Source organism: Puntigrus tetrazona, chromosome 3 (assembly GCF_018831695.1).
Source record: "Puntigrus tetrazona isolate hp1 chromosome 3, ASM1883169v1, whole genome shotgun sequence".
NCBI lineage: Eukaryota > Metazoa > Chordata > Actinopteri > Cypriniformes > Cyprinidae > Puntigrus > Puntigrus tetrazona.
In genome coordinates, this window is record NC_056701.1 from 21,030,361 (window position 1) to 21,058,249 (window position 27,889).

The window sequence follows — 27,889 nt, forward strand, 5'->3', positions numbered from 1 at the left end:
AAGAGACAGAGAAAGAGAGTGATTATATACTTATTACCTGCTATATCTGTTCTTGTTTTGTTTATGTATCATGTAATTATTTGGGCTTTGTTCATGCCATGATCAATGCTTTGGCAGTACTGTTATGCCAATAAAGCTGTATTGAGTATTGAGAGAGAGAGAGAGAGAGAGAGAGAGAGAGAGAGAGAGAGAGAGAGAGAGAGAGAGAGAGAGAGAGAGAGAATAGGGGCAGAATGAGGAAAAGAGTGCAAAAGGAAGATTGGGGGCTCTGACGAGGGAGAGAGAAGGAGAGAGGGGGGTTTAAAACGTCAGCGCGTGTGGGAGCCCTGCTGCCAGTCTGCATGCACTGATATGCGCGACGCTCGAGGAGTTTGCGCTCCGGTCAGCCTCGCGCACTGGGATCCTAACCGTCACCAGCACATAAAAGCGCGGATAACGGAGATGATTCCCCTCATACAGCAGCACGAAACGGAGCAAAGTGTACGCAGATGGCAGCGAAGAAGTGTCCTGTCAGTTTCCACACACCTCTGGATGTGACGCGCTCCAAGTAGCGGGAGTTTACCGTGACAGACCGCAGGTGGGATTCCCATCAGAGGAGAGCTCGGGCTTGACTTTTTGTCGGACATGGGACCGGGTCTCGGCTGTTTTGGATACGGTACCGGAGGAACCGCGTCTTCTTGAACGGAGAGCTGTCGACAGCGGGACACCGACGAGATGCGCTCCGACCACGGCTTCATCCTGCTGCTCCTCAACGGGACAGCGTGCTTGGTGAGCGGCTAGGGGGGTGATTTGGGGTCTAAGGGATGATGTTAAGTTTCAGTTTTGCGTTTATTGAACCGAACGGCGTCTCTGTCAGCGGTCGAGTGGCGCGCTTCAAGTAACCGTCACCTGCGCGTCAAGGGGTGACCGTTAACGTCTTCCCGCCGCGCGCTCGCGCTCCACACTTGAGGGCGGGAGTTCAGGATGGACTCGCTCGAGCGCGTATCGACTGTTTCTTGAACGTCACGGTTCGCTTCGCGCGCAAGGGGTCCCATGCCTATTCTGCGCGAGAGCGTGGAGGAAAGAGAGGGCGTGCGGAGAGATCCAGTGAGAAAAATCAGAGAGATGCTGATTTATCGAGAGGGCAACCTGGCATTAGACGCTCACCCGGTGCCCTAGTAGATATGACAGGACCTAAAAAGAGAGGCCGAAACGAAGACACAATATTTGTAACAATTCCAAAAACTTTCTGCACAAATTATTTTGTAAGTAGCCTATCACATGAGCGATCTGGTCTACGGCACAATGTCTTTTAAACAAGCAATTAAAAATCGCTTGAGATTCACGTCAAAAGACCATAGGAAGTTAGGTGTCTATCAATGAGCAAATCACAGACTGAATGCTGGCCTGGAGGTTTGTGTGAGAGGAACGGAGCACCTGAGAGTCGTTCCGCTCCACAGGTTTTCCATTTTGCCGCTTCAAACGAACATGTAAAAAACAAACAACAACAACAACAACAACAAAAACCTAAACCTAAACCGGTCTTGAGTCGTGCGTGTGACACAAACGTAAAGTGAAAAATAATTATATTGTTGCTCTTCACAGTGCGAGGAGAGCTAAAATTCGTGACCTATTCCTATTTTAAATAAGGCGGAATTTGGCATTTCAGTTTCTAGAAATACTTCTAAAATGTAAAAACCGTTTCTAGCTTTAAAGGAACTAAGTTAAATAATTTGTGGGAGGCATAACTCTAATAAAAAGTGTTCTCGTGTGTGAATGGATGATTTCTGAAACGACATTTTACACATTCTTTGTCCCTACAGGAAAAGCAATTAAATAACAGAACAACTTTAATGAATAATATTACTATTAATATTCATGACTCTCCCTGAGAATGAGACAAATGGTACTCTAACAATCCTATAGACCAAGTTTTATTGAAGAACGAAGGATATCTGTAGGAGTGGGCTGTCCTCGGTGTCAGTCTTGGCACACTTTACGTAGCTTATCCTGACCTCGGCGTACCTATGACTGATATGAGTGGGTAAAACATGCCGGGGTATCCATAGTTTAACTTTAGAGCAAAGGTTGTGTACGGCTGCCTGTTTTTCATGCACCTGCTGTGAGGGTGTTATAGCTTAACACCCGCAGTCTAAATTTAATCCCCCCCTAGCAGTCTCTGTGTTACAATTATCTGCTGTGTAGCTGGAATAATTCATGACTTCTTCTTTGACACGTTTTAATCCTCTTGTATTCTCCAGGGATACAAAATGCTGTCATTAAAATGGCAAAACAAAAAAAAAACAAAAACGAGAAGCATATCAGAATTAAAAGTCGAAACAACAAACAAGCATCGCTTTATTCGCAGTGTAATTATGCCACACGCCGGAACTTTCGATAGGATGATACATTAGTACAAATCCAGCTTCCTGCTCTAAAATTTGTCCATTCGAAAGGGGCGGACAACTAATAACCGTGACAAATCTTCCCTAGATTAATTACAAAACACCTACTTGTAATTAACTTAGATGGGGCTGCCAGTGAGGAGAAATTTAATAAGGTCACGTGTCCTTAAATCTCTAACCCAAGTTCGGATTTGAAGGAGAGCAGTCCTGAGAGAAATACACAGCGCACGTAACAATCTTCCGGCCTGACAAATTTTAATAAAGAACAAACACAGTCTTACAGAAACGTACCAGAATGAAAGTCGTATATATATATATTTTTTCCCAGTGATATAAAATAACACTGCCAAGAAAAGGAGCAGGCTGAAAAGAGCAGACTCATAAAATTACAGGTGAAGGTTATAAGGAATTTAATTAAAATACCATACACGCTCTGGTATGTGCGACTTGCAGTGCATAGCTTTAGATATATAACATCAGGAAGACACTAATAATGTAATTATCCAATTTAGCTTACGGCATTAGGTCATTTATCTGCCACATTACTTAAAACCTGAGGGAGCGTCAAACGCAAGAAAATGGCTTACGCGTTCACACACCTCAATTGGGCATCATGGGTAATTCATTTGCTGTTTGACAGTGATGAATTATAGAGCAATCCATGAATTATCCCTTATTAAACACTATTATGCCGTTATTATTAATAGACATGTAGAGCACATTAATAATCAACCTTAATTTTCATCAGCTTTATTGAAACTAAAGGGCCTGCTGTAATAGAGCCTTCAAGCTTTTGCCTAGTTAAACTCAGGAGCTTTCATTAAATCTATGGCCTGTGCCACGAGCTGACTGAATTTAGCATCTAAGAAAATCCACTGATCAACTGATGCTTATGAGGTTAGAAGCATCTAAAACCTGGGCGCATACACATCGGAGAGTTATAGGAGCGAATCCACTGAATTATCATCTCGTGTGTGTGCTGCATACAGAAATCACTCTTGAAAACACAGAAACGTTTTGCCTGTTTTTGACTAGTGTTCAGCGTGGTTCTGTATACACTATATAGGCTTAAAGTAAAAGAAGTAGAAAAGCTCATGATCATATTAATCTTATTGTGAATGATACATCCGTGCATATGGTTCATTTTTTAAACGTTTCTTTAAGTCGTCTTAATCTTCTGTGAAATTAAATGACAGATTTCTCTCTTACGCAGTTCTCCAATCATTCAGTCCTTTTAAACCCCACCTCTTTTAAACCCCAAGCTCCATTCAGTCAATGACTAAGAGATTAAAACTCCACCTATTTATTTTCTTTTTCAACTGTATATGTCATAATATGGTAATGTAAGTAAATATGATAAGTATCATAAATAAAGACCTGATATTATAATGACATGAATATGTCACTGTAAACCTGCTTTTTTCAAGGCTGAGTTTAATGTAATGAGGTTGTCATTTCCATAAATAATTAAATTGTGTTTGTAAAGAACAGGAATAAGAACTAAGATAGGAAATATTCTGCTTCAGTATTCTGCATCTATATTGCACATTACGTTAATGCACTAATGCACTAAAATATGAAAGGTATAAAATTATAATACGTAATATAAATGAATGCAGAAAAAATTATATGATAATAGTATAAAATAAAAAATATAAGTATACATTATTGCAGCCAGTTACTTCCTGTTCTTTTCATACTCAGGAAATCGACGGTCATTCTTTGCACCCTCTTTCTCTCCTGATTGTGATGATTTAAGTGATTTCTCCACAGAACAATGTCATGCAGTCAAGAGCTTATTGCAGGCAATTACCGTGTTAAACGTGTTTATGCTGATGATATTGGCCCAGCATCATTCTCATTATGAGCTCATTAAATTAATACAGTTACAAGATGTAATTTTTCAGAGCAGGCAGTCCACTTTCGACACAGTCACGAGGGAAAATAAACTACACACCGACATTAAAATCAGACGGCTCTGGTCCATCTGCCTGGGCGTGTGCAGTAAGCTTCGGTTATGGCATACACAAAATTATTATAAAAAAATAAAAATAAAAAAGTTTGTGAATGCATTCGTTTGAGCGCAAAACACAGAGTCACACACATTTCGTCAAATGCATGTGACCAGAATTGATGAAAGTTTTTGTGCTTTCAGGCTAATTCAGTTTAGAAGGACATTTCTAATTGGATAGTCATACTTCTACGAAAAAAGCCAGGACATGATAGGCCTTAAGTCATTAAGGAAAGTGTTATTTAAACAATGTTGTTCTTAAGTTCTTAAAAAATCTGTTTGCGTGCCATAAACGGTCAGATATTCTCTGCCTCACCTGTCCAATGACTCGTCTCTTCTGTCCCTCACGGTCTGCTGCCTTGTCTGGTCAGATTTACTGTAAACTCTCCCCTAGTTTGACCCACAGTTCATCTTGAGACAGTAAGAGGGCATGTTAGTCACTCAGACAAACAAGACAGACAAAGCACGTTACCACAGGGCACTGTGAGATACACATTTTAAACCCTGCTGGCTATGTGTTAAGCACTGATGATTTTATGCATTAGCACAGACCGGCTGACCCCTGGTGGAGCACACGTACTGTAGGTTTCCCATCTGTCCCAGAAATGGGCATCCTTGACATGGCAGGATTTCCCCATCAAAGATAAGCTAGAGAAAAGCACAGGACAACTGGAATAGCACAGCTTCTATGCATAGAATATTAAGCCCTACTGTCAACATCCAATTATATCTCGGTTAAATGCCATTATATAAATATTGAAGCACTGCTTAATTGACACTAACTGTATGGCAGTGAACATGCTTACATTACGCTGAGCTTAAAAATGCAAGAGGTGGATTTTGTAGTGGTCTCTCTTTATCACAATTCTAAGGCTATGACACCAAAGCCAGACACAACGCAAACACAACGCAGGCAATGCACTGAGCTCTTGGGTAACTTGTGCTATATTAAAAAAAAAAGCCTCAGTACTCAAGGGGGCGACAGAGTTACCTTTGTCATTTCATGTCTGTGACATTAAACCAGATGTGTTGCTGTTCAGACAGGCAGTTATATCATGACAGTTGTTACCTGACATAACAAACTGACTGTTAAAAGTAAAGCCTGATTTACCTTCATTGACACAATACTGAGAATACAACATGCACTTGTATTGCATATGACCTTGTTTTAAAAATGCAGTGATAACTAGATATGTCTCTTCATGTGCTCAGATACAGTATGTTTCTGTCCTAAAAGAGAACTATTGGCTTAAAATAGCTAGCATTTAAAATAGGAATATCACTGTCAGAAAATCACTGGCATCACAGTCATCTGATGTGTTTCCTGATTGATAGACATAACCAGACAGAAATAACACATGTATGACTGGTAGAGAAGGTTTCTGAGTGTTTACAATTTCAGTAACACTAACGTTCTTTACATTACCATTGGTTTGTGCATTACAGATTAACTGTAATTAAATGAATCATATTAACTATCAATTAATAATTGTCCATTATTTATTAATTTTCTTTCAACCTTCAATATTTTGCTTATGTTAGTTCAAAATGTTAACTATTAAAATTTCAAATAGTTTACATGTAAAAATAATTGCATTAATAAATGCTGTAAATGCTTCTTGTGATGAACTACAGCTGACACGTGCAGTTCATAAAGATGTGTCCGTTTTCATGCATTAAAGAAAATAATTATTTTTATTTTACACTTTTCAGTCTTTTAAAGGTATTGCTGATTTATGCTTCGAGTTTTACCTCCAGTGTGGATTTTAATCAATACACAGAGCAATCAGTTTTCATCTGAAAGAAATGAACTGCTGGACCAATAATGGACTTGGAAAGCAGGACAGATTTGTTTGTGTCTGAGGAGGTTTTGCACTTCAAATAGTTTCTCCAAGCAGAAACAGACTGGTAGAGAGGGGCAAAGATGAGTTTGTTCACGGACGCAGTGCTACATCCAGTTTATTTGAAGCATGGGCATCTGTCACCATCTGTGAGAGCAGACAGATGGTTATTGTACTAGCAGAGCATTGCAGTGACCTCATCAGGGTGTGACAAAGGCATCTGCTGACATCATTAGGGTGTGACACGGGCATCTGTTGGCGAATCCTTCAAGGCTGGATGAAAACGGTTATATATTCAGCTTTTGTATTGTTCCTCCATGGTGTCCACTTCAATTTTGATGCTTGAAATCTTAAATCCTTGATTACTAAGTGAGCTGTCAATTCAAGGATTAGCTCTGAGGCTGCTAACAAAGACCATTTGAAAATATTATGATTAGTATGGGGCTTTTAAATGGCTGATGTCAAGAAAGCAGTGTATTCTGATGGGTGAATTAATTGAAAAAAGTTTCAATTACATTTAATTTCAAATGGGAAATGCTTAAAAATATGGGAGAAGGCTTTTGAATAGAGCTGTAGTTCAGAAATAAGTTAAATTCAGCCTTGATTTTTGCTATTTGATGTGGAGAACATGGTCTCATTCAGACCTAGAATAGAGCAGAAAGTGGTTGATGTTCTTCAGGCTTTCGCGAACTATATAAAGGTTTGTTGTAACAGCCCTAAAATGATCGTGTTCACCATACTTTTCCTTTGAAATGGTATCACTCTGAGAGTCATCCCTTAATACCAGACATGACTTTTCTTACTAGAGAATTTATCAAAGGAGTCAATTCAACAATTTCTATTCCCCACCCTTCTCTTTCTCCCGCTCTCTCTCTCCTTCTCTGATTCTCAGTGCGTTCCATGAATGATCCTAACAAGTGCAAATGGGGTCAAATAGATGAGATCTAAACTGCCTGTTAGAGCCTGTCCTATAGTGCTATGGAGAATCCTATTACTCTGGGCATCAGCTGTGCTCTCAGCCGTGGAGGAAGGGAGAGAGAACAGATGTAGTTTAGGATGGTGTTTGTGTCGATGACATAGAATCAAACCTCTCCCATTAGACTGTCCTGCACCGCTGCTGCACATAGCCTTGTCGGATCTAACCGTGTCACCCTTTATCACCCAGCCTTCACCCTACTTCACTCACAGGGCCATTGCTAGAACCCATAGGGTCATCCATAGATGTTGGACGTCAGATGGAATAGGCCCAACAATGCTCTAAATTAACATAACAGACAATGTCTGATTTTATATAAATATTTTAATATAAATATATACTTTATGTAACTATTACAAATATTGTTTTCATGCCCTCAGACTGTAATTAAACAGCACAAAATACAATGTGTTTTTCACACTGTTTTTCAAGGATGCAACAGAACCTTTGACTTTAATTAAATGCACAACCTTTGGCATCAAAAACAAAAGATTAAGAAAAACAAAAGTTAATTACACACTACCAATCAAACATTCCAGAAAAAAAAGAACAATTACAATTTACAATTACAATTTATCACAATTTAAAAGGAGCATGTTCTGTTTGAATACATTATAAAATGTAATTTACTTTTCATGCAAAGCTGAATTTTCAGCAGCCATTATTGCAGTCTCCAGTGTTACCATATAATTTGGTGCTCAAGAAAGTGAGAAAAGTCAGGAAAGTACTTTTGTGGAAAACATTAAAGACTTTTTCAGAATTTTTTGATGAATAGAAAGTTTAAAGGTATAGTACCTATATGAAATAGTTTTTAAATAATTAAATATCTTTAAATAATTAAAGTATTATTATTGTATATTTATTTAAATGTATTGAATGTTTTTACAAAATTAAAATATTTAATTTCTTTATTTTCTTTTAGCTTTTAGCAATGATTTGATGTTCACAACCGAATCACAAATAGTCGCAACCCACCGACAGCCCCTCTAATCAAACCTCTAACCTCACGCTTCCCGGCTCGTCTATACCTGTCTCACCTATCACAAACCAGACTGTGCTGATTTGCACCCATACGCACGTTCACTCTGTCAATACGGCATAATGCAAAAATTTGATAGCCAATTCAGGCATCACCATCTTGCTGTGAATACTGAATCAGCCCTCGGTCCACAAGCAGCGCTGAACTGAACCCATCCAAATCATTTCAGGTGGACAGTTCAAGTGGGATGGCCCACGGTAAAGAGACAAAAGTGAGGAGGAGGAAGGAAGAGACTGATGTTTGTCCAGTAGTCGGGGCTGAGGTCGCGGGAGGGCGCAAGGTTCTGCTTATTGGGCTCTTGTGACTCCATTGAAGCCGGCATAAATTATTCATTAAGAGTCAAACGGCTTGTTTCTTGTGAAATTACCTTTCTCTCCCCTTTGTGTTCTCTCCCTCCCTTGCGCCTCTTGTCTTGGTGTGGAATAATTAGTTCTAAGGGCAGAGCCGTTTGCAGATTTTAATCGTGTAACAGAAGGAGAAATCTCCCAGCGTGAGCGGATGAGGTCTGTTGCAGAGAGTGAGAGAAATAAATGTGTCGGCGAACACTCAGGAATCTGAGTGGGATCTGGGGCCTTTAATTAAAAATTGATGTCATATTAGAGATGGAGATTTCAATCCAACAGCCCGAGGAAACACAGGAGCGCACGGCTCTTATTGAGAGCCAGCGAGAGAGAGAGAGAGAGAGAGAGAGACGGAGAGTGAGAGAGAGGTAGTTTTCATTGCACCCTGTCTGCTTCCCGTCCTCTCCCTCAATTATATGGAGTGATTTAGAAAATGAAAATCTCATCTCATACATATTGTTTTCTGCATAATATTCAAACTTAATTTGACACTCAGGTTAACAGCTCAGTGTGTTTCCGCCGGGACGTAATACAGTGTGTGCATGTTTGTCTGTGCGCAGCACCTTGACGCTCAGAGGCTCAGAGGAGGTTACCATCGGAATCATAGCATCACATTAAAGACATATTGTCAGACTTATTGACATACACTTGTCAGTTACCTTGATTCATTTTCTACCTTCCTCTTCGGAGATTTGTAAAGAGCATGAGTCTACCTTGTCAATATCTTTGTTTCCTGGATTCAAATGCAGTGGCTGGTGTTAGTTACTCTTAACTCCTTAAAGGGGAGGTTGAATGCTATTTCATGCATTCATACTTACACTGTTAAAGAGTTATATTCTCATGCTAAACATGGCCAAAGTCTCAAAAAAAAGTTGGACGTATGATGGACTATTTCTGTGCCAAAGACACTCCTTTAGGATTCGTTATTCGTTATGCTTAAACTAAATACTCTTTGGAGATATATTATCTATGTAACAGTATTGCATCCTTTATATCTGCAAAGAGCTTTAACTTCCTATGCTTGGCATATATAAAACACATTTACTCTGTTTTATACACATAGTAAATAATGTAGTTAAAAAAAAGGACATCTAAGAAAACACAAATCGTAATTTTATAAACTGCACAGTTTGGCACAAAATGGCAAAAAAAGTAGTTTGCAAAGAACAATTTACTAAATTTCTACATACACAAGCACATTTTTCTTTACTAAAATAATACATGAACTTGTTGTAATTTTAAATACACTACCATTCAAAAGTTGCAAAAAATATATATCTTTTCAAAATATATTAATACTTTGAATAATGAAATAATGCTAACAATTTACAATAAGGTGTTATTTAGTTATCGTTAGATAATGCATTAGCTAACATGAACAATGATCAACACATATATTACAGTATTTATTAATCTTTGTTAATGTTAGTTAATAAAAATACATTGTCTCATTGTAGATTCATTTTAGTTCACAGTGCATTAACTAATGTTAACAAACACAACTTGTGATTTTAATAATGCATTACTAAATGCATGAACTGAACTGAACATGAACTAAGATTAGTCCGATCTTAGTTCAGGTTAAATGATGTAGTTAACTAATGAACCTTATTGTAAAATGTTATTTTTGAATTAAACAATATATACAATGTATACAGATTTATTTCCACTTTAGACCACCACAGAAAATCACTGGATGATTCAATTCAAAATGCAGGTTGAGTCTTGATTTTATCAGTCTATCAGTGACTGGTTTGTGAAAAGAAAGCTATGAAATGATATTGTTATATTAAGAGAAAAATAACATGTTCTGTTGTGCTCTGTAAGACCAGAGGCATTTTCACAGTAAACCTGGATTTCAAGTTGCCTTTTGAAATAAAATGATATAACAAAAGTTGCAAAGCTACTCTTTTATAGGACATCGGAGCAAACTGCCATATTCTTTGTTTCAGAATGAAATTTCAGTCAGTGGACACAGCTCTCTTCCCTTCAGGAAGGCTTACATTAATTGCGGTGCCTGTTTCTTTAAACGACTAGGCAAAAACATGTACCTCTTTCTCCAGTGCTATCAGTCTGAAATTCTGTAATAGTGTATCTGTCTGTTCTACCATTGCCAGGGGAGATGTGATTCAAAGGGCCAGAGCCGGCTACACACTCTCACACACTCGTTATGGAATATTTCAGCCCTCTGAGGCCATAAGGTTGCTGTTTTAAAAGGTTACCCACAGCAGACTGCAATCCTAACTCTGATAGGAGCTTAATTTAAATCCATATTGAAAAATTCACTTCAAAGACGACAACTTATTATATGCTGGGTGTTTTTCCTCCTCAAACAATCATTTTTCATAACAATATGAAAATAGGCATACACATTTAATTAAAAACTTCAGTATTTCACAAAAAAAAAAAAAAAAAAAAACTGAACTGAAAAAGCATGTTAGGAGAAAATTAGACCCTAAAGCATTATCATTATTATTATTATTATTGGAGAAATAAAAAGGGCTTACATATATTTTGTCTAGAATGTAATCGTATATTTAAGTACAGTGTTAACCAGAATCCAAAAGTTAGGGTTGCTATTTCTACATTTTCCATACATTTTCCATACACACACTTTTTTCATTCATTACACCTTAGTCTATGACATATATTCAATTAGAAAGCTATAGTAAACCCCATTACTCAACTGTAAAGCGATTATGAAAGGCGTAATCCAACCTTTTCAGAAAAGAGCCTAAGGAATACAGATCCTCATGGCACTGAGAACAGCCACAGATTCTCCTACGGATAAACCAGCAGAATCAGGGATATATTCCCAGATGCAGTCACTTGAGCTCTGCTGAGTAAAATGGTGCTGTCGTCTCTTTAATTGGCCTCGGTAGAGCACTGTAGCTGTCCCTTTAAGAGACTCAGGTAGAATGTTGTGCCAGTCTGTTTTTAATTGGCTGGGGTGAAACTGTGTACCTGTCTCTTTAAATGCCTGTTTATTGCCTCTGGAGCTGACAGGCCCACACCGGTCATCTCCCTACTCTTCTCTAAACTGCCTGCATTGTTCTCTTTCTCCCAGCTCCCACTCTCTTCTACACTTGTCTGTCTCGTTCTGGCTTTGAATGTCGTCTGCCTGCTCTCAAGATGCCTTCTTCATTATCGGAGAAGCTGTACCTCCAGCTCATCCCACCTTCTTTCCACTTTTTCGCTCCCTCTGGCTATGTTAGAAAGGCACACTATACTGTCTTTGCAGTATGTGTACAGTATACAAATTTTCTGATGGGCAAACTACGCAGTACAAAACTAGAGTAGACTATTTGCAATTGCATTACTTTTTCTTCACTGCTTTATTTTTGGATGACCTTTTTTCCAGTTTTGCTTTTAAATTTTTACTGTACATTTATTCATTTAGCAGATGCTTTTATCCAGAGTGCCTTACAAATAGGGAATACAGTGAAGCAATTCATTTACTTTTCACGAGAGGACATTGATAGGAAAGGAGAGCTAGAGGGGTGAGGGACCGGGAAATCACTTCAGCAAGGAAGTATTACATTTTTAAAAAGTGACAGTAAAGATTTTTACATTTTTACAAAAGACTTCTTTTTCAAAAATGTATGATGGTTTTCACAAAAATATTTAGGCTGAAGGCTGTTGTAATGGCTGCCGAAAACTCTGCTGGAATAAATGACTCATTAAAATACATTACATAAGTGCCTCTGTAAGTGTTGTAACGGTTGTTTCATTTGTAATAATATTTTAGAATATAACTGTTTTTGCTGAATTTTGAATCTAATAAATGCAGCCTCGTTTCAAAAACATTCAAAAAATCTTTTAGAGCACAAACGTTTTAACACTTTGAGTGTACGTGCTGTAGTGTGCAAATTATAGTATACCATTCTGTCTATCATTTCAATAGATCAACATCTATTTCCTTCTTCACCTCCTTCAATTCACCTTCCTTCTTCACCCCTGCTTCCAAAGGATGAAACCGTAAAAAACGTCTTCTCTTTCTGTTGCCTGGAGAAGCACCTAAGGCTTGTTGTCGATAACTCTAAATGAGTCACAATTACCACAATGACAACCCCCCACCCCCATTGCCTCCACCCTTACTGACTCACACGATACACACCAGACGGCAAAAACACAACCCAGTTTCAGCCAACTGGCTCAGTTTTTTTTTATTTTTCATATAGTGTGTAACAAAGTCCCCATAAAATTTCTTGACAAGTGCAGTTTCCTTCCTGGTGTATTTTCTACTGTCCCAGTTGAGGTGGGACATATCGATTTGCTCTTTTACAGTAGTTTATGCCTAGATAATATTCTGTGTAGCACATAGATGACTTCAAGTTAACAAACGCAAACTAAATAACACAAAAATAACACAAAAATTATGTTATAGCATTCATTTGGCTCAAACAGTAGAGCATGATATAAGGAAGCCATAGAAAGAAAAAATGCATGCTTTAAATGCATGGTTAGTCACTATGGATAAAGACTTCTGCCTTAACGCATATGTGGAAAATTAAAGAATTTGTGGAGTCTGATCTTTTCCTTCATTTTAATGTTACACACATCGCGTCCTGCACTGCTGGCCTTTCTGTTTGGATTTGTTCTGTGTAATAAGATTCCAAGATGCTACCTGTCCTGATCTGGCTCTGCACTTGTCAACATCATAGCAGATCTTTTCAAATCGCACAGCCCACGTAGGCTCACCTCCAAAGAGGCTCTCACATTCACTCGTTACTTCTCTTCCCTACCGTCCATGCCTCCTTATGCAACCTTTAGCTCTATGACTCAGTTGCTAAGTTCCTTCTTTCGTTCTTTTTTCCTTCTTCTGCTCAGCTATTTGCCATCTGCTGCCTAAAGCAGTGCTCTTGTCCTTTTTTGTTTTATCACCCTGCTAATCATCCATTAGATCTCCTTAAACACACAGTCTGGCCAGAATCTTACATTGCTAATGGCACAAAAGAAAAACTATGATGTTTTTACAGAATGCACCAGCAGAGGCTAATTGAACCATGATAACCAGCCAAACCCTGACCCCTTGATAAACACACACAGTTTCATTCACTCGCTCGAAGTCAGTTTCATTCATGCATTATAATCTTTTATCCTATGCACCACTGCAGTACTCTTGCAGTGTACACTATTGATAAAAGTATTGAAACACACTTTTTAATGATTGAATTCAGCTGTTTCGATTAGACCCACTACCACAGGTGTATAAAGTCAAGCACCATGCTGTCTGCAGAGCTCAGTGAATTAAAGTGTGGTACTGTGATACGATGCTACCTTTGCCATAAGTCAGTTCATGAAATTCTCATCAAATTCTCAAATTCTCATACTAGATCTTCCATGGTAAACTGTAAGTGATACTGTTAAAAAATTAAGGCATTTACAAAGCTGAAAACCGCATACATGTATGTTAAAGTTCCAGACCTTCTGTTATTATTATAAAAACTCAAACAGCAGGACGTTCATAGAGTTAGCTTCCATGGCCAAGCAGCTGCATGCAAGCCTCACAAAAAAGCACACCAACATTGGACTCTGGAGCAGTGGAAAACAGTTCTATGGGGTGAAGAATTACATTTCTTTGTTTTTCAATCTAATGGGTGAGCCTAGGTTTGGCAGATACCAGGAGAATATTGCTTGCCTAGCTGCATTGTGCCAAATGTAAAGTTCGGAGTTCTAGTAAAGGGAAATTTTCAGCATACCAATATATTTTTGGCAAATGCTATTGTTCCAACAATGTGGGAATAGTGTAGGGAAGGTCCTTTTTTATTCCAGCATGACTGTGACCTAGTGCAGCGGTTCTCAATTCCAGTCCTCGCAGTCCTTTTCTTTTCACTTCAAACGTTTGTTTCATTCGAAGTGCCCTGCGAAGTGTACATCAGGATATTCTGCCATAATTCCAGTTCAAAGCGAACGTATACGTTACATTCAAAGGGCACTGAAGTGAGCGAGATGTGAATTTAAATTGTATTTATTTACAGAGGTGTATAACGCCACACTCGTCTGTGTGTGAAGACGTTGCTCAAAGCAAATATGTGAATGAATGTTCTGAAGGAAAGCAAACTTTAATGGATTTTCCCTGCTCAGGGACCAGGGCACGTTGAACACTGTGTAGGGACCATGTCAATCAGGACACTGTTCATGCACGGAGCTCACTTCTAACAAGCTGATTATCAGGTGTGTTAACTAAGAGAGACCTGAAAAATACGCAGAGCAGGGGTACATGAGGACAAGAATTGAGAACTGCTGGCCTGGTGCATGAAGCAATGTCCGTAAAGACCTGACTGGATTAGTTTGGTACAGAATAATATGACTAGTCCGCATAGAACTGTAAGCTCAACCCCATGAAATGCCTTTGAGATGAACTGGAATGAAGTTAGTAAGCGCCAGAAACAGTCCAAAATCTTATGGAAAGTCTTCCTGGAAAATGTTATTTATTTGTAATTGTAAAATTTGTATTTATAATGTGTATTTATTTTAACATGTACCCCCTAGAATTTTCTTCCTCTTGCTTAAAGGTGCTTATTCTGCATACATTTTTCCTTTGTTTTTATATTTGCCATCCTTCCTATCAGGATGCATGCTACAGATGTAAATACACAGAAGATCAAAATTGATCTGAATTGTTGTATGACATCACCGAGCGTGAGAGTGAGCGCTGTTCGAAAGCATAAGGAGTCATCTGCTTTGATCTCATGTTGTCTTTCGGATGTCATACAATGGGCGATCTACACAGAGCAAACAGTCAAAACCTGGATACTTTAGGCAATATAGAAAACCAAGGACACGTTTTACAAAATGGCCTGTATGGTCTCCCTATTAAAGTCCCCGTTGGTGTAATGGTTATGTGTATAGTGCCTCTTGCTCCTTGTTATATCATATTTTATTGAGGAAAGATTGCATTTGTGATTAAGTTTTCAAAAGCTACTGTATGGCCAATTTTGCAATCCACTAATAGCATAAACACATTCAACAGCACACTACAACAAACAATACAGCCTTTCTGTGACCTCCACCAATAAATTCACAGTGAATGCCCCATTACACAGTCTATAACAGCCTTCTCTCTCTGATTGCTGTCTCTAGGCCTATTCACTGTTAAAACTATTAAAACTATTTATGTTTTAGTCCCAGAGTGTGTGCAGTAACTGTTTTTCTTCCCAGTGGCCTCCACTTTTAATCAGTTAGTTTTATATTTCACATTTCTATTTTTGTTCTGTCTTTCTGGCATATTTAAATCAAAAAATAATTCCCAAGACAAGATGTAAGCTGGACGTGAACTCTCTCTACCCACATGAGCACCAAAGCTAAAGCACTAAAGTCCGGCATCATTCACCCTCCCTCCTGCCTTTCTAAACTTGTATGCCCCTCTTACTCCTATGAAACACACACAAAAAGATATTTTGAAGATTTTTTCTACTGCTTTGTCCACATGGACATATATACTGATTTTCTTTCCTTTTTTTGTATAAATAACCTATAAAGAACTGGAAACTAAGACAGTAAAGTAAATGTGAAATTTTGACTGCTATTTTTTGGTAAAACGTAAAAATATATATATTTGTCCTACCAATACAGTGGCATGAAGTAACATAATCACCGCATGATAAACAGATCTGGATGTACTGCCTTTTTTTTTCTGCTTTGATGCACATTCACCAACTGCCAGTTTAACTGTTCACTATTCCTGGCATCAGCGCTCATTATATGTTAACGTTTATTTCAGTGTTTCAATGTTTGTGCTTTTATTCCTTGTGCATTACAGTAGAGGTTTTTGAGCTCTTAGGAAGCAAGTTCTGCAGTTCAAAGAACGTATCATCGCCATATACTCATTAAAGTCCAAATTTACTTGCGATCCCATAAACAAGTCACTGGCGCATAAAGAACTCATACAAATTAATACTCAATGAATGAATGGGATTTACTGCGCTGAACCTAGTGTGCTTTTACCACACATTGTTATATTAAAAAGAATCTCTCTTCCCTAATTGAGCCTCACCGCACAGCTATTTTTCTTCCTTATTGTCTTGTCTTTTGCCGCCTCTGTTTATCACATCTAGCCTTTTCTTCTTTCTCAACCCACCGTAATCCACATGAAAGTTGAGTGTAGGATTAGAGAGCTGGACAGTCTAGACAGCCGTTACACTTTCAGTCCTGCGTATGCGACCAACGCCTCCAGCTGCGCTCTTCCCCTCCCATGAGTGTTTCATCTGGCAAAAAACATATTGTGTCGATCCACCCGCAGTGTTTAGCATGGCTGGGCTGCTTTGCACCGTTTACTTTAAGTGGTATAAGGAAGCGAATGAAGTCAATACCACATCAAGTCTGCAGGGAGATGAAATGATTGATTTAGTTACAGATCTTATTAATGAAAGGCAGAGGAACATCCCTGTCAAGAGGTGCAGAATGTTACAGGGATATTGGATGAATCGTGTCCTTAATTTCACACGAAGGGTGAAGAAGTTATAAAATCCAATTAATCTTTTTAGAGATATTTATTTAATATGGATATTATTATCTTATACAGAGATCTTATTCTTTCTTTTTGTTATTTGATACATAGTGTGCATTATCCCATCAACTTCCTACAGTCCTTGTTATTTAGTTACAGGTGGAAATTTGTCAACAGAATCCTTGAAATGAAGACCAAAAATGATCAAGGAAGGCCCTTTTAATACCTGTCTATTTACTAAACTGTTGCACCACTTTTTTGTGCAGCAATAAACATTTTCAGAAACAAGAATTTGTACTGTCTTATCCTTTTTGCATTTAATACCTGTGTACTAGTCTAGTCTTCTAAACTTGCCGTCGTGTACTCAAAATATAAAGTGTTAAAACGTAATTAATTGTTCCCATTTTACTTTGTGACATTTCTAAAATCTTTCTGTCTTGTTCAACTTTCCACTTGCTCTTGATGAGGTCAAGGCTTGTAAGCTTGTTGGAGAAAACTGGCCACAGATCAATATGCGAAGTCAACCATTTCCCAACATATGGGGAGAAAGGAGAGACACAGAGAAGGAGAGAGAGAGACAAATGAAGACTGAAATTGAGATCAGGTTATAGGAACAGGGGGTAATGGTGCGGTTGGTCCTCCTCACCCCTCCTCCCTTGAACCCGCTTCACATTCATCCTCTCTCCTGTGAAAAAAAAGAGAAAGAAAATGAGAGTGAAGTCTGAATAGATTAAAATCAATATGTCTACCTGCTTTTTTATTTTTGTTCATTATTAATCTGGGGCCAAGATGCTTCTCCAGGGAGATTTGGGCAAAATGGGATTTACTTGCAGGGCCTCCTGTGTGCTGTGTGTTTCTGAAGGGGGTTTTAGCAGAACAAGGGAAAAAAGCACTAAAAAAGAAAAGGATGCATAGACACGAAGAACTGGGACCTGATTGATTGATTAATTGCTCTTACAGGACATTATGAAATTACTTCTGCCTTCTGGAAGAAAGTGACAACACTTGAGTGATCAGAATAGTGTATCCAGACTGGAGTGTTTACTCCTCAGAGGAAGAGAGGATGAAGAACAAAGCTTAGTTGGTGAAAACAACATTGCATCATTCAGCACAGGGACACAGCAAAGAGCGTGTGTGTGTGTGTGTGTGTGTGTGTGTGCATGCCATTTATAAGCAGTTGTTTTTAACCCAATATAGAATTAGATATAAAAAGAGATGAATGTTTTTAAGAAATTCTTACAAACATATCTGAAATGAACTGGAGGCTGTAAACTAGACTGCAATCACACAAATGACAATGCTATCCACAATCAATGCCATAAAGCTCTGATTATTATTCAGGAAAATAAAATACAATAATTAAAAAAATAAATATATAAAAACTGGCTACAGCAACGACTTGAACAGCAATGTAAGATATCAGTTACCTGGGACAACAGTCACTAATGCAGTTCAGTGGTCATTATACAAACATATTGGCATAATGTAGTAAAAAAATGCCTCTTTCAAAATTTTTTGTAGAATCTGGCATAAAACTTAAAAACCCATACTAATCCCAGCCAACAGTATGTGCACTGAATAGAAAGGCTCGGCAAGACAGGTATTTCTTAGCAGGAGAATGCAATTTAATATTTATACCCCCAATTAGCTGGTATGACATTCATGAAGGACCTGCTCTGCATATCTGCTGAGCAGATTAGCAGATCTGCAACGGAGCTAATGTAGAATTATTCAGTCTGTAGAGGTGTTACACGCTCGTCAAGGCTAGTTATTAATCCACGCGTTCTTTTGTTGAGGCACAAAGAAGTCCACCCAAGATCCAAGCAAAGCGACTGAGAGCCTGGAGAAAAACCAGCGCGACTACAGAAGACTGAATTAGCCAGAGCGTGTTGCGCTAATCCGTACTGTATAAAATGGAGTCTGTCTTATCAAGATTGGAGATAGGCACTTAGAGTAAAGTAAAATGAGTATCAGGCATGAGTAAGCCCTGATTAAGCCGGAATAAGCCTGCATAAGACGAGATGAGATGGGCGTGAAGCATCAGAGTGGGCTGAAGGATCAGGGTTGAGACAGGGCAGCATGCATTATGGAGGAGAGACATCCTTAAGCTCAGTGGATCAGGCCTGCCCTGACAGCGAGAACAGACTCATACACACACACACACACACAGCATACACTTACACACTGTATGAATATACATGCTTATATAGTCTGGCAGAGATCGCTCTCACACACACAAAGATAAGCAGAATCCTCAAACACTGACTATGACTGCATACATTTACTCTGAGGGTGGACTGCCTTATATTCTGGTTGGAATATACTAAGTCCAACCCGCTGAGAAATAAAGGCAGGTTTCAAATAAGGTCTCTTAAGGCTCTACCTTATTCTCTTCTTTCTTTCTTGCTATGCTTTTCCTTTTCATGCTCTACATTTAAAAACCACCATCGTACAATCATACAAAAAAACCCCATAACGCATTAATTTAATATCTCTTTAATAGCTCAATGGTTTTTGTAGACGACAAGAATAAATGGGGGGAATAATAGTAATGCAATTTTAGTCCTGAAAAAAAAAAAGACACCGGTGATTTCTTTAGGGATCTCCACAATAGCCCCTTTCACGCAGTAATGCCAGTAAATTGCTATAAAATTACCAGAATTACTTTACTGGTAAACACAAAAACGCGCTGTTCACACAGGCAATGACGTTCTATATTTTTACCAGTAAATGTACAAATCTTTTAAAATACTGGTAAAGTCTGTGACATCATTAACCAGAAATTAACGCTAAATGGCTGTTAGATTTTAACAGCGTTGGGGAAAATGCATTATCTGCATCAGAACGTTATGAGTGGCCCTTACAGTGCCTCCCAAGTTTCATACAGTACATGACCATACCAGAGCACATTTCTGGTAATTTACTGGTAATGTTACAACTTACCATACCGCTAAATTGACAGAATTTTTTGAAAAAGTCCTGTTGACACATGACCTCTTTACTGTGATTTTCCAGTAATTTATGAATGAAGGCTGCATTTATTTTCACTCACATCTGTGTATCCTAAGAATTTTTGATACTTTAATGATGAATTTATGAGCTTATAAGTTACATTATGCTTGGTAAATTATTACAAAACTAGAAATCCAGTTAACCGATTAATAAGCAAAATCATTCTTTAGATCTAGTTATTTTTAATAATTCAAATGAGATTAATGTGTTTGCTAATGAGAATAACTGTGTCAACACACTGTAAGAAGAAAAAAATGTTTCTGTCAGAATGTCCCTTAATCCTAAATCTAAACCTAAAAAACAATACAATGTCAAAATGATCAATAGGTAAAATTACTTTAACAGTGCATTGTGCACTATTTTTTATGATCTAGTGGAACCTTAAACAACACTTCACACAATTTATGTAACTTGTAACTCATGTAAAACATAAATGCTAATTTATTTCGTTTGGCATTTAACTTTACAATTTTTGTCACTATATAAAAGTCATGTAAAACAAGCAATGACAGCTAGGTGAATAATTTTTCATCAACTAAAATTCATTGTGTAAATAAATTTGGTTTGCTAAAATGAATCAAACTTGTCAACAATATAATACAAGTTTAGAGAATGAAAGAACACATATGTACATAAATAAACGAGCTAACTAAATCTGTCCTCTCTTTGAACCTACCCCAGGTTCAGAGACACTTGGCACTCCAGAGGCAAGTCTCAGTTATATTTTTGTGCTCTGGAACAGATGGAGGTGAAGACAAGAGGTCACATGACTATAGGTAGTGTGAGATGGCATCAGTTGACTTGGACACCACTGAAAGTGGGAATTAATTTTCTTGGTTGTGGTCCATGTCACCACAACTTGCAAGGTCTCTGCAATCCATAAACCTGGAAGTGAGTTCTGTCTCTGGCGAAGTCAGAGAGCTTCTGTACAGCATGAGACTGTTTCCTAGAAACGAATGTGTCTTTTGGGGGAGTTTCAGCTTTGAACCTGACCGTGCGGATACAATGCAGCTCAGGCCCGTGGCTCAGAGAAACAGACCAAACAGAATTTAGAGCTCATCAGATAATAAACAATACATCAAAGCATCGTTGTTCTCTGACACTCCGCAACACACACACACACAGACCTGTGAAGAGTCACATGCAACTGTTTGATCCAATGTTTGAGAGCTCTTGTTGGATTATCTGTATATGAGGCGTTTCAAATAGATCATTACCATCTAGTAATTACCAGTTACACCCACTCTGGGGCTCTTCACCCGTCCATGAGCCCACGTAGAGAGACATCTCATCCACCTCCACAGCACTCTATATACAAACAATGAGACAAAAACACACTCTATTTTACCGAACAACATCCTTCTCGCTTTCTGCACTACCTTCATCCATCCCCGCATCTCTGTTGTATGTTTTCTATATCTTTTCCTGTTTAGCGGGTTCTCCATAACCAAATTGTTAAAAATATACATAAAAAAATTCATTAATTAATGTTAATTTGAATAAAATTGTAGGTGTTTCTTGAGAACGAAAGAGTTCAAATCTCACGATCTTTCTCTCTCTCTCTCTCTCTCTCTCTCTCTTAGTCAAATTAGCTCTGGGAGTCTTAGAGATCTTCCGTAAAAAAAAAAATAGATAAGCCATAAAGGGATCAAATCATTCCCACGCAATATCTAAAGCAATAATGTGAACCAGTGAGTGTAGAGTACAGGTCAGAACACAGAGATTAATTCCTGTTGACGGGAGTCTAATGTGGCCTGGACATTTTAGTGAGGTGTCAATGACGCTTTGCCGTGGGTGAATGTTGATTCAAGTGCTGATGATGTTTCCCTTTTAGCTGTTCTTTTTTTCCCTTTCAAGTCAGTCCTTCAAATTATGCTGTATTGCAAGGCAAGCAATGCATTAATATTCCTCTTCTTTTCATCATTGTTTACAAGGCAGACCTGTACTGACATTCCTCAAACATTCTATTTTCCCCCTCTTCTCCATAATTTCATGTATTCAATTAAGCTTATCCCATTTTGGCTTTTTTAAAGGTAAACATTTTCTTGAAAATGTAAAATTCATTCAAGACTTAATTGTTTCTTATTTCTATTTCCACAGTTGTAAAAGAAGCACAACAGACACATATGTTCATTCTCATTCACAGCCAACAGAAAACAAGGAAGATGCTGAACATTAACACAACAGCAAAGTTATGTCGAAATGAAGTCTAAATGCTAAGCTTACGTAAACTGTAACATTATTCTTTTGCTGCCGCGCAAACACCCGTATTTCCTTTAGGAAATGCAAATCTAGTTCCTATTCAAATTTCTGTCTGTGTAACCTCCTCTCTCTTTAAATGTCACATTTTTCATCCTTGCTCCTGTTTTCTTTCCTCCAGCTGGCTCTAGGACAGGAAGATACCCACTCGTCATCTTCTTCCTTCCCCTCGTCTACGTCTAAGTCCTCCTCCTCAGCAGACTCCTCCAAAACTCTGGGGGTTCTGGGATCTCAGGGTTCGATTTCACCCCTGAGTCGCTGGGTGATGCACAGCCGCGGCCGAGCAGCCAACACTTCCACAATGGAGCTGCCCTATCGTTCGCCGGTGCCCTTTTCCAAACAGGAATTTTGGGAGATGCTGGGCAGCGATCTTCTCAAGTCAGACACGGACGCATCGGGGAACTCACGCGTCAAGCGGCGCCCACCCATTGTCAAAACTGGCAAATTTAAGAAGATGTTCGGCTGGGGCGACTTCTACTCCAACATCAAGACGGTGCGCCTCAACCTGCTCATCACGGGTAAGATTGTGGATCATGGAAATGGCACCTTCAGCGTCTACTTTCGTCACAATTCCACCGGACAGGGGAACATCTCAGTCAGCCTGGTACCTCCCGTGAAGGCTGTGGAGTTCGACTTGGAGCGCCAGAGCGTGGTCTACCCTAAAGACTCGAAGATCTTCAACTGTCGTGTAGACTACGAGAAGGTGGACCGCAGCAAACGCACCTCACTCTGCAACTATGACCCCTCCAAGACCTGCTTCCAGGAGCAGACACAAAGCCACGTATCCTGGATCTGCTCCAAACCATTTAAGGTCATTTGTATCTACATTTCCTTCTACAGCACAGACTACCGACTGGTGCAGAAGGTCTGTCCAGACTATAACTACCACAATGAGATGCCCTACCTACCCTCAGGCTAGAGCTTCGTGGAGCAATGGTCTGGGGCAAGGAGGGTTGGTTGGGGGAATGGAGTTGGTACAAAGAAACAGTTCTGTTACGGATGTGAAGATGAATGCACAATGCTAAAAAGGGAGGGTTTTTTTTAAAGGACGCTGAAGTTCTTATCTAAAGACTCTTCAGAAACTTATCAATGAGCTGATATGGAACACCTCCTCATGACCTGAACATCACAGGTGGTTCTGTAAAAGGTGAATGTACAGTATTCGATGTGCTGCAGTTGATGTCTCGAAGAACCTCTTAAGCAACCTGGCAAATGTGACCTGCAAAAACACATATATGCAAAACCAAACGGTCAGGCCCAGGTGCTCAGGGTGGAAGTGTCTGCTACATAAGTCAGAGTCCCTGATTGGCTGCGCTCATCAGTGCCCAGTGCTACGGTCTTCTAATGAACACATAGTAACAAGGAAACATGCTGGTCACCACAAGCTACTATGCAGAGGTGGAAGACATTGCTGATTTGGTGACACTCTTAAAAATAACGGTTCTTTTTTAGCTTTAATAACGTTTCCATTGCACAAAAGGTGGAAAAGGGTTCTTTAAATTATTAAGGTTCTTTGGGGAACCAAAAACTGTGGATCTATGGCATCTCTAAAGCCATCCCCTTTTAACCTTTACATTTAAGAATGTACTTTGTTTTTCCACACACAGCTAACACCTAACACAAAAATTAGCACAGCATGACGCTGACACCTTTTTCCACCTCTGTATAATAAATACAAAAGAAGACTAAAAAGAAAGCCAGTCATAAATGCAGAATGCTAAATTACCAGATTTCCCAAAAAGATAAAAGCCTCCTCCTCCCTAATATCAGTGAGAAAGACCGAAAGCAGGATAGAAAGCACTTTAAAAAAAAAAAAAAAAACAGCACCGAAAAAGAGATGTTGAGTCTGCATTGAGCCCAATCTCTCTATTGTTCTGACTGTTAGGGAAGAGCAGAAAAGACGTTTTGTTTGGTCAGGATTCCTGACTTTGTGCTGTGATAACCGTTCTGCTGAATGCACGGTTGCTTCGCCCTTGTCTGAACAATCCCTCGCAGTCAGCCGGTTTATCGGTGAGAAAAAACTAGAAATATTATTATGTTAATTTTGCATAATTTATCACACTGCACTAGGAGAGCTTGCATTACATTATTAGATTTACCTGGACGAGGCCTTCTCTGGATGTAAAATTACCACATTAGATGAACGGCATGCAAGCCGACCTTCAAGGAACACACTGTTTATTGATAATAGTTGTGAAGGAAAATCAGTTACATAAAATTCAAGTGGATTTAGACAAAACATGGGCAGACCTTTTATGTTACCAGCCAAAAACAGGCCAGGTGAACTTAAGTCGTCAGGGGAGGAAAGACAGAGAGGAAAGATGGAAAGTAAAAGACAGCAGTAGGAGTTATGACGTCTGCAGTGACAAGCAGGTTTACAGAGTGAAGAGCAATACGAATGAGGGTATGAAAGGGGAAAAAGGTGATGCACAACATGAGAAAATGAACAGGAGATGAGAAAGAGACAGAATGAATATAGGGAAATGGAAGAGGAGAGAATCACAGAAAAAAAGACTGAAAAACAAACTCAGGATGCTAAATAGAGTAACATAAAAGCACAATATGGAACATCAAAGTGTCGTCTCACCGAGAGAGTTGGAAGGAAGAAGCTTTTTATGAGCCCACGAAGGAAAAAAAAGCCTCATTGCCTGAAGTTAAATTCAGTACGGTGAATACACCCCTGTGGGTTTCGACGCAATTTAGAGTGTAACGAAGACGGAAATATCCTGCTAGATAGATCAGTTTATCCATGTTCTTAAAAGACAGTATTTATCTCCCTCTAATCTGAAATGTATTGTTTTACTTACAGGCAAAGCTGCAAAACACTTTGACAACAGCCCGTGCATCACTGTCATTGTGTGTAGGGTCCTTAAGCTAATGAAAAGTGCTTAGGGTCCAAAAAAAATATCACCAGCAGCTCATTTGGAAACCTGTAGCATCATATATAGGCTTTAAAAAAAAAAGCAAAAACAAATCACAAACATACACAACGTTGAACAAAAATGATCACAGATAAAGGTACATTTTTGAAGAGTTATTATCGCCATACAGCTTGGAAGATGGTTTGATTTTATCACTTACATTTACAATTCATACAATCCCACTTAAACATGTTGTGATTCGAAGGTGGAAGAAGAGTCACCTGTGACTGCTCAAACAGGTCTGTGTCTGATCTGTGTAAATGAACGTTTGATCCAGACTGTGTTGCTTTGATCCGTCTCTGTTGCTTCCTAAACTGCGTTGAAATGTTTGGCCAGTCTGGTCATATCAAATTTGCCTCAGTCTAATTCTCAGAACAGACACGTGAAAATAAAACACCTCTGTCAGTGCTCCAGGCTTTGCCCGGTGCTGCATGTCTGGTCTGCCCTGCTGGTGAACTGAGCGTCGGGGCTCACAGCTCTCTGCTCTTTTCTCCCTCAGGCGCTGGTCTGGACTGAGCTTCCTAATCTCCTGCAGCTTAACTACACTACCGCCTGCTCGCTCGCTCTCTCTCTCTCTCTCTCTCACACACACACAGAGCCTGTCACATAATGGCATAATTGCAGGAATCTATTGGTTCTATTTCGTTCTTTCTTTTTTAGTGTTTCAACATTTTGTTGATGTCACTTATTTTTGTTCATTCTATTAGTCTTTCATTTGTTCAACTTCATTGCATTTGTTCCATTCGTTAGTTAATTCTTTGATTCATTCTTTTCTTTTTGTTTGCTTTTTGACATTTACTCCTTCTCCTTCCCCCTTTATTTGTTCATTCACTTTCTTTTTCATTTGTTCTTTATCTTGTTTGTATTCTTTGTTCAGTTACTTCGTTTTTTGTTCAATCTTCTTTCATTTTTCACTTTCTTCTTTTCCTTCCTCTCTCTCCCTCTATCCTCTCTATTTTTGCTCATTCTTTAAATTTCATTTGTTCACTTCCTTTAATTTCTATGCTTCTTTGTTCATTTATTCTTCCTTGTATCCTTTTCGCACTTTCCTCTAACACAATCATTTTTATTCATTGTTTCTCTTTTGTTCAGTCTGTCCTGTCCTTTAATATGTTCGCTGTTTTCATTCATTTTCTTTCGACCTTGCATCCCTTTCGCAGTTTCTTCTTAGACAAACTTTTTATAGTTACTGTTGTTTTTCTATTGGTTTTGTTGACTTGCTTTAATCAGTTCGATTCCTTCGATCCATCCTTTTTTCACTTTCTTTTGTTAAATCTCCCTTTCGTTTGTCTTGCTGTAATTTTCTTTCTATCTAACATCTAAATCTTTATAATGTTTCTTTTTTTATATTTAATTTGTTCTTTTGTTTGTTCATTTACTTCCATTTGTATGGTTCTTTTTTATTTATTTTTCCATGCGTCATTTTCGCACTTTCTTCCAAATGAATTGTTTTCATTCGTTGTTTCTCTTGTTCATTCTTTTTGTTTGTTTGTTCACCTACTTTAATTTGTCTTTCTTTCAATAGATTCTTTTCCTTGCTTCCCTTTTGCGCTTTCTTCTTGCATAATCTTTACTCCATTCAATCTTTCTTTCTTCCATTCTCTCTTTTTCAAGTTCAAGTTCTTCCATTCACTCTTTCTTCCTTCCTTCCTTCCTTCCCACTCACTTTCTCTCGCTCTCTTTCTGTCTGATCCTCAAGAAACATCTTCAGCAATCCCCCAGTGGTTCCCTTTCGCTCTTCTCATGGTCACAGGATGTTTTGGAGCCCTCCTTTAATGCTGCTCTCACACTTAACTAACAACAGAACATTAAGTGTTCCCCTGGTGATTTCGTACGAGAGTTTGCTGACTATAGTGTGTCTATATTAAACCGCCGAACATGAGCACAAGTGGGCTGCACTAAAACGTACAGTTTAGAAATCAATCCTAATTTGCTTCTAATTGCTTTCAGGTAGTAGTAGCACTCTTACTGGCTGCAAATCTGTTTATACCCGTACACAACGCATTCCCTTACAGGAACAGATACCGTTATATCCAGGGGAAATGTCTCCAAAACAACTCCGAATCTCCCTCTGACTGCAGAAGAGGGATAAGGAGACTACACTGTCACGCACTGCTGGGCGTTGCCAAGGCAAGGATAAAAGTTGAAGTGGAGGAACTCTTCAGTTGTCATAGCGACAGGCTCTTTGGCTGGCCTGCCGGACTTGGACGGAGCATCGGACACCTGGTCAATCCGGAGGACCAGAACTGAGCTAGCGGCCTCCGTAAGCAACAAATTGTACAATGAAACGTGGCACTGAACAGACATATACTGCACATAAATATATAAATAAATGAATATTTATAAATATATATATGAAAATATATATATATGAGAATACAGATATATACAATAATCCAACTCCCGGGAACTGGATGAAGCTGTATTACATGTCAGACATACAGTGGACTCTTCTCTGGTTCATTTAAGGTTTACCGTTTGTTTCTCTATTTTTACATTGTTTATTTTATGTGTGTGTCATATTGATATAGTGTATGGATGACAATGGTGGCATTTATTGTGGTTTTCTGACATCTGACAAAAAAAAAAAAAAACTGAATAAATTAGAAGGAAAGCACTGAGTTTGGCTCCCGAGCTCAGAGGGCTAAAGTGA

The 27,889-nt window shown here is 38.8% G+C and overlaps 1 protein-coding gene across 1 annotated transcript; it reads left to right on the plus strand.

Moving 5' to 3' along the window:
• The first annotated feature begins 263 nt into the window (after positions 1 to 263).
• Positions 264 to 27,889, plus strand: LOC122337590 (neurexophilin-1). Its single transcript, XM_043233790.1, has 2 exons — positions 264 to 768; positions 22,437 to 27,889. The coding sequence occupies exons 1-2, from the start codon at positions 715 to 717 to the stop codon at positions 23,232 to 23,234; spliced, it is 852 nt and encodes a 283-aa protein (XP_043089725.1). The 5' UTR covers positions 264 to 714; the 3' UTR covers positions 23,235 to 27,889.

Bases quoted from the DNA above. Each gene is read 5' to 3' on its own strand.
- LOC122337590 (XM_043233790.1), top strand. From the start codon at position 715: ATGCGCTCCGACCACGGCTTCATCCTGCTGCTCCTCAACGGGACAGCG. The intron at 769-22,436 runs GTGAGCGGCTAG...TCTTTCCTCCAG, and splicing joins TCAACGGGACAGCGTGCTTG to CTGGCTCTAGGACAGGAAGA.